This window comes from Emiliania huxleyi (genome assembly GCF_000372725.1).
Source record: "Emiliania huxleyi CCMP1516 unplaced genomic scaffold EMIHUscaffold_304, whole genome shotgun sequence".
Lineage (NCBI taxonomy): Eukaryota > Haptophyta > Isochrysidales > Noelaerhabdaceae > Emiliania > Emiliania huxleyi.
The window spans coordinates 6,979-14,077 of NW_005199735.1; the positions used below are offsets into that span (position 1 = coordinate 6,979).

Sequence of the window (7,099 nt, forward strand, 5' to 3'; positions counted from 1 at the left end):
AGAGCGCGCGGGTGAGGGAGGGGGGGGTGCGCGCGCGCCGTCCTGCAGCGTCGCCGGCCGCAGGCCAAGGAGCTCGGCTCCTCGAGAGCACCGACGGACGACAAATTGCTCCTCAGCAGTGCGACGCCGAGCTGGAGGCTCGGCCGGGAGCTCGCGCGGGCGCGTGGAGCTTTCCGCTCGGGCCAGCAGGAAACGGGCGCCCCGCACAGCGACGCCCGCCGTAGAGTGCCGAGAGCTCGGCTCGACGCGAGCGCCGAGGAAAAGCGATCGGCTCCCAAGCAGTGGGACGCCGAGCTGGAGGTTCGGGCGGGAGCTCGCGCGAGCACATAGCAAGGTGCGTGCGCGGCGGCGTGACACAGGTGAGCGGGCAGCTGGCGCACATTTCGGCTGTGGGAGCTGCCAGGAGTTTGCTCTCTCCGTTCACACCCCTTTGCAGAATTTGCCTGTGGCCGACCCTCACAGCTCACCGTGTTTGTTATGACCCCCCCCAATGATCACACCAGTGAGGGTGGGCGAGACGATCGAGGGGTCCCGTACCATGCGGAATCGACCCTATTCAGTGCTCAAGTGCTCAAGCTCACAGCTCACTGGCATTCGAGGACGGACGCGTTCATCCCATTCGAGAAAATGAGGATTGATGAACGGGTTTCGAACTTTTGGCCGGCGGCCTCGACGGTCCCGAGATGACCAGCTCTCCGCTGGGCGGCCACGACGACGATGGGTCGGACGGCTCCTCGAGCGCCGAATTCTTCCCTTGCGACGAGTACCCGCAGGATGTGCCTGGCGCCATTGCTGAGCCAGTCGTGGGATGTGCGGCGGAGGTGGATCAATTCGTGGTGGGCGAGGCAAGGACGGCGCGGGCCGAGCTGGACCGCATGCGGGCTGCGCTGCTGAGGGTCAGCACCGTCGCGGTCGACTTGGCGGAGCGGTCGCTGCTCCTAGCAGAAAGCCAGAGTCTCCCGCCGCGCTCTCGCGGCATGGAGCAGGAGGCGCGGCTGCAGCTCTACCGACGCGCATTCGGCCACGTCGATGTCCAACGGGCGGCAGAATCGCGACAGGCAGCGCATGTTCAGAGGCGGACAAGCCTGGCTCCCCGTGGCCCCACAAGCCCGACAGCAGTGCCTTCAGTGCCTTCAGGACCTGTGCCTGTTGGCCCTGGCACCTTCCGCCAGCTACTCCCCCTAACCCAATCAGGCGAGTCGAGGCACAGCTGGACGCGAGGACGCAGGCACGTCATGCCACCAAGCAATGCGAGCAGACGCCCCCTGCGATGTAGCCACAGCCGGCATGCAGCGCCCGACCGTCGGGCGCCTTTCCAGTCCACAACCCCCCCTCCCTGCGCTTAGCTGGCAGAGCGGGCGCAGCGGCGGCTTGAGGCATTGGTACCCTAGAGCGACGGGTTGCGATGGCGGCCTTTCCCACCATTTGCTGCCGAGCTTGAGTAGGCGCAGCTTGATGCGACGGAGCGGCGGGCGACGCGAGCAGAGGCCCGCGCCGCAGAGTTGGAGGCGCTCCGGATGAAGGAGATCGGCGGGCCAATCCCCCAGCTACGTTCAGAGGCATGGCTCGAGGCGCCGCTTCATCTGCTCCCGCTACCCCCCCCCCCCCTTCCTTTGCACAAACAACAGTGGCTCCCTTCGCCTCTGTCGAGACTCACCCCTATGGGCCACTGCTGTGCACCGCTTCCACCTCACCACCCCCGCCGTCACCCACCCACCATTTAGGCCCAGCTCGCTGCGCGGCTCCGGGCGCAAGCAGAGTGGGAGGCGCCGTGACGAACCTCTCGGTCACAGATCTAGACATGCCTAGTCTTCCTTCTTCGGGCCCTCTCCCTCCCTGTAGGCCGGACCCTCACCAGGCCGGTCCCGATGTGTTCCAGGCGCAGCGGCGGGAGCAACGACAGACCTGGGAGCGGGCGCGCCGCGCCGAGCAGGTCGCGGCTGCGGAGAGAGCCCTGACCATCGAACGTCGCGGGCTGGCTACACTCGCCGTGACGCTCTGCTTCGCCTTGGCGGCGAACCGGCTTGGGGCGGGGGGTGACCGGCTCAAGAGCGCCCGCCGTGATAGCGTCGGCGATGGCGCCACGTCGCGGCAGGCCACCGGTTGGCAGTGGACAGTGCCGCCGCGACCACTGGAAGCACCGAGTCTTGCCTCATCACAGGGTCTGGCGCTGCTTGCGCCAGGTGCCGAGAATCCGAGTGCGGCCAGCCGCGTGAGAGCGCTACTTGGCGAGAATACATCTTGTGTGGCCTAATATAGAATAAAAAGACTAAAAAGAGTACCGTGCGTTTGTGTCGACTGTTTGTGACGCGCGGCTAGCCACTCCCCGCCTTTCCTCTCGGCGCCGCCTCGCCATCTCTCCGCGGGTCCGCGCCCACCGCGGCGGGGAGCGGCGGGTGGCCGGGTGCAGGGTGCGCGGCCGCCATCTGCCGCCGCGGCGCGACACGGCCGCGACTTCCGGACTTGAAGACGCACTTGCACCAGCGCCCCCACCTGGACGTCGGAGTGTGTGTGTGTGGAAGGCAAATCGTAAGGGGGGGCTTCGTCGTTCGTGATGGCCGATATGAACGCAGCTCGATGCTCGTAGGCGAGAGTGGCCCGGAGAGCGCCGAGACGCGAGAGAGCCCGCCCGCGGCGCAAGTCGCGGCGCCGACCCGCGACCGCCACGCGACCCACCACCCACCACCCACGCCACCGCCCAGCACACTATACCGCGCGTAGCGCGCGGCCGAGCACGGCCCTCTTTACTTGCGCGTGCATAAAGGAAGATCGAAGACGAGCGACCCCCCCTTAGAGCCACTTTTTCCTCACACACAGTCGAGATAAACGATATATGTTCACACTAAAGTATAGACACTCACAGTATATATCACGCAAGAGCCTCGAACCAGGGACGGGTAGGTTTCGTAGCCGCCGCAGGTGGAGGAGGAGCTTTGGGGAGGGGGCTAGCCACGCCCCCACGTCGCGGCGCATCCTTGCCCGCGGCGTCGCGCCTGAGCGCCCCGCCCCCGCCATAGGTTAGCTTGGTGCGCACGGCGCCATTGGTGGCCTCGGCAGTGCAGCGTGGGCAGTCGCATGTAAAGTGGTAGTGGTCACTCAGGTCCTTCCGCCTCGCGTGCACGGGCCGGTTGGCGTCGATGTACGAGATCGTGAGGGGCTCTCCCGCCGCCACGGCCTCCTGCGCCACGATGCGCATCCGCGCGACGCCTCTCATGGCCACGCAGTTGGGCTCGCAGGAATGGTTGAAGGTGGCCGCCTGCAGGTAGCAGGCGTGTCCGAAGATTGCGCCGTCGTCGCGGACGAAGCAGCCGAAGATGTTGGAGTCGAGGCGGCTGACGAGCGCGAAGAGCTCGTCGTCGCTCGGCGGCGGCGCGTGCCACCAATCGCACCGCGAGAGGAGCGTGCGGAAGGCCGCCGAGACACGCGCCCACTCCTGCGCCTCCTTGGGCTGGCTCCAGTGCGGAGGGTGGTGCACCAGCGCGTCGAACAGGCCGTCGGCAGTGTCGGCAGCGTCGGCAGCGTCGGTAGCGTCGGCGCGGCATGCGAGTGCCTCCAGCAGCAGGCGCAGTACGTTGGCCGTCGACTTGCCGTACTTTCGCAGCGGCGCAAAGCGACGCAGCGCTGCGCAGACGCGCCCGTGCGGCGCTGAGCCCACCGACCCCTCGATCCGATGCCTCGTTCGACATTGCTCACTACAGTAGAATGCGTGCTCGCAGTTGGGACACCGCACCGTGAGCCGACCAGAGGCGAGAGAGAAGCAGGACGCGCAGACGCGCTTGCGCCACTCCTCGAAGGTACAGACGCAGTATGCTGGCGCATCGCAGATCACGTCGTCTGGAGCGATTTGTGACGCAGCGACCATGAATCGCCCTGCAGCGGCTGAGGAACCCATCCTCGCTGACCTCCAGCAGCCGTCGCCGGCATGGACCACGGATGTACGAAGCGATACGTGGCCGGAGGGTGCGGTCCTGAGTGTGACCTCGCAGCGTGGACGGCACAGCACCGCGGCGAACGCATCCTCGACCATCGAGACCTGCCCGTGGTCACACACACTGAACACGCGCCCGCCCAGGGGCAATCTGCCCATACAACCCCCCTCTCTCTTTTCTCCCAGTAAGCTATAAGTACGTACAAGTCCGCCGAATTTAAGATTTTAGAGGCCGGCCGCAGGCCGGCGATTTTCAGATTTTAGACCAAGATTTTCAGTGTATGTAGCTCTTACGAACATACCATTTTAGAGCTCTGGGGCGCAATTTTCGCAAGATTTTAGCTGTCCGTTCACACATTTTCAAGATTTTAAGGCTAACGGACTCCCCGCCTTCAAATCTTAAATTCGGCTGACCTGTAGGGGTGGTTGAAGGGTTGAGCCTTGAGGCCCCCCCTCAACCATCTGGTTGACGGTTGAGACCCCCCGTCAACCCTTTAGTTGGGGGTTGAGGCCTCCGGGGCCTATTCACAGGCTCGCGCGTGATCACAAGATAAAGGAACAGCCCTGCCGCCCAAAAATCGCTTCGCCTGCGGCGCGCTCTTGCGCTCCTCGTACCTCGAGCGCAATCCATAAGTAGGAGACGCTCACTGTCGCCATTCAGGCGCCTGATCTTTCAGCAAAGCGATGGCCTACCAGGTACGAGTTCAGATGCGCGCCCGGCAGAAGACGCTTGTGATGCCGCATGCAGTGGAATGAGAGAACGGACGGCAAGAGAAGGCAAGGGAAGGAAGAGAAACGGCTGGTGAAGCTCAGCTCACGGCGTAGTACTGCGTAAGCAACCGCGGTCACTCACCATGCACGGCAAGAGTCACGGTGAATGCTGCCGCATAAAGCAACAGAGTCGCGCTTGGCGCGATGGTCTTGTCGCGGTTCACGACTTGACGTTGCACACGGTCATAGACGCAGGATCTATTTGGCGAGTCTCAAGCAGCGAAAGTAGGCGCGAGAAATTAATGTCGATCCTGAGTGCTGAGATCTCAATTTTGGCGCTAGTTTCGTTTTCTGGTACATCACGACGACTTGCTTGGTTCTCATGTAGCTCGACGGCTCTTCGACGGCTCTTTCTGGTTGGATCAGACAGTGCTAATCAGTCAACAACGCAATGCCGAGAGCAGGGCGGCCTTAGAGCAGGGTCAACTAAGCTCCTGCTGCATATCGAGCATGGAAGGCGGCCATTGCTCAAACCTGTTCGAGTTGGCCTCCGGGAACAAGGGTGCGTGGCCGGCGCGGTCTGTTTCACGTGCAATAAGGGCAACGCCATCAAAATCGCGAACATGGGCCGACATGCCTCCGTCCGACATTTCTCAGGGCTCGGACGGAAGCTCTGCAGACAGCTAGACCGCTCTGCCAGTGTGCAATCTTTACCGGTATGGGAGTTTTTGGCTAATCAAACCCAAGGCCTGCACTAATCAAAAAGTGGTACGGGATACCAGTTGCCTCACGGAAATCAAAGCGAGTCGGAGTGCCTTCTTGGTGGCAAAATCGGCAAAATCGGCAAAATACCGGGTATTTTGCGGGTATACCTGAAAAAACCCGGGTATACCCGGGTAATACCCGCACTTTTGCATGGTTTCGCCCCCGGGACCACACCGACAGCCGCTACAACTACTGAAAACCCCGCATACCACTTTCGCATACCACTATACCATACCACTTTTAAACTAATCAAAATATCGCCAAATACCAGTCTCATACCGGTAAAGATTGCACACTGGTCACTGCGCTCTGCGCGGTCGGACCGACTTTTTTTCAGACTTTACTATTCTGGATACTGAGGGTATGTGCTGCTAGATCTCACTGAGCTGAGCTCGTATTTGCCTTTGGTAAGCAGTTTTGAGTTCGGTAATGTCTCCGGAGACGGAGGGCCGCGTCCGCGGACGGCCATGACGTCGGCCGGGACCGCCCCGTGGGGGCCTTCGATGGCTGTCAGCGCCCCTCCGGGCTTTGCATCACACCTCCCATTCACGCACGTAGCTGAAGCAAGAGAGAGAGAGAGAGAGCTCTTGAAGCAAGTACTCGTAAAAACGGCGCGTCAAATGCAACATCCAGGCGTCTAAACAAGACGACATGAATGGTCACAGAGAATGTTGTGTTCAGACCTTTGCGCGGGGGGTGTGAACAGCCATTCCGCGTGGTTGAGGGGTTGAAGGGGTCCTCTGTCAACCACTTGGTTGAGGGTTGAGGCCTCTGTCAACCACGTGGTTGACAGTTGAGGCAATCGGCCTCAACCACCGCTATGAGTAGAGGGCAAAGAATTCTGCAAAGGGGTGTGAACGGAGAGAGCAAACTCCTGGCAGCTCCCACAGTCGAAATGTGCGCCAGCTGCCCGCTCACCTGTGTCACGCCGCCGCGCACGCACCTCGCTATGTGCTCGCGCGAGCTCCCGCCCGAGCCTCCAGCTCGGCGTCCCACTGCTGCGGAGCCGATCGCTTTTCCTCGGCGCTCGCGTCGAGCCGAGCTCTCGGCACTCTACGGCGGGCGTCGCTGTGCGGGGCGCCCGTTTCCTGCTGGCCCGAGCGGAAAGCTCCACGTGCCCGCGCGAGCTCCGGGCCGAGCCTCCAGCTCGGCGTCCCACTGCTGAGGAGCCGATCGTCGTCCGTCGGTGCTCTCGAGGAGCCGAGCTCCTTGGCCTGCGGCCGGCGACGCTGCAGGACGGCGCGCGCGCACCCCCAGTCAGTAAAATGGGAGTACTCGATGGAAGTGTGAAGCTCATATATGAACATTCTAACTTGCCTATGGGCACGTCTTCTCGGCCTCGGGCCCAAGGCGGCCCCTCGCAGCTCTCAGAGCAGCACTGCGCCGGCCGGCGAGCGCCTCTCTACTATACCACGAGCTCTATTGAATGACCTCAATGTGCTCTCTAGGGCTGCTCTATTCCGCTCGCCTGGTTACGTCGCCGGCCTTCGAAGGAAAAGGTTTCGCTCGGCACGTCGTCGGAAAGCAAACTTCGACGGTCGTCCTATAGTGGAAGCTGGACGACAGTCGCTAGTGGCTCATGACCAGGCGGGCTGCTGCTCAGAATCTGGGCTGGACTATCGCGACACGAAAGCCATGAATTTTTTTCACCCGCGCCACTAACTATATAATTGAAATCGGACACCTCTCTACTGT

The 7,099-nt window shown here is 62.3% G+C and overlaps 4 protein-coding genes across 4 annotated transcripts in view; 3 read left to right on the forward strand and 1 right to left on the reverse strand.

Moving 5' to 3' along the window:
- The window catches only part of EMIHUDRAFT_368333 (hypothetical protein), a gene marked incomplete at its 3' end in the record, with an annotated part of 1,202 nt that extends 809 nt beyond the window's left edge, over positions 1 to 393 (forward strand). Inside the window, exon 3 of the mRNA XM_005774892.1 lies at positions 39 to 393. Coding sequence (XP_005774949.1) covers positions 39 to 330 — 292 coding nt within the window. The remainder of the gene's footprint in view (positions 1 to 38) is intronic.
- Positions 394 to 683: 290 nt separating this feature from the next.
- Positions 684 to 2,254, forward strand: EMIHUDRAFT_240190 (hypothetical protein; the record flags this gene model as incomplete). The annotated part of the gene is made up of 6 exons (XM_005774893.1): positions 684 to 1,067; positions 1,347 to 1,382; positions 1,446 to 1,551; positions 1,725 to 1,786; positions 1,859 to 2,102; positions 2,184 to 2,254. 6 exons carry the CDS (start codon positions 684 to 686, stop codon positions 2,252 to 2,254), a joined length of 903 nt encoding a protein of 300 aa, XP_005774950.1.
- Positions 2,255 to 2,869: 615 nt separating this feature from the next.
- Positions 2,870 to 3,862, reverse strand: EMIHUDRAFT_116679 (hypothetical protein; the record flags this gene model as incomplete). The annotated part of the gene is made up of 1 exon (XM_005774894.1): positions 2,870 to 3,862. The coding sequence occupies one exon, from the start codon at positions 3,860 to 3,862 to the stop codon at positions 2,870 to 2,872; it is 993 nt and encodes a 330-aa protein (XP_005774951.1).
- Positions 3,863 to 6,285: 2,423 nt separating this feature from the next.
- The window catches only part of EMIHUDRAFT_444244 (hypothetical protein), a gene marked incomplete at both ends in the record, with an annotated part of 1,617 nt that continues 803 nt past the window's right edge, over positions 6,286 to 7,099 (forward strand). Inside the window, one exon of the mRNA XM_005774895.1 lies at positions 6,286 to 6,639. Within this exon, the coding sequence (XP_005774952.1) occupies positions 6,286 to 6,639 (354 nt within the window). The remainder of the gene's footprint in view (positions 6,640 to 7,099) is intronic.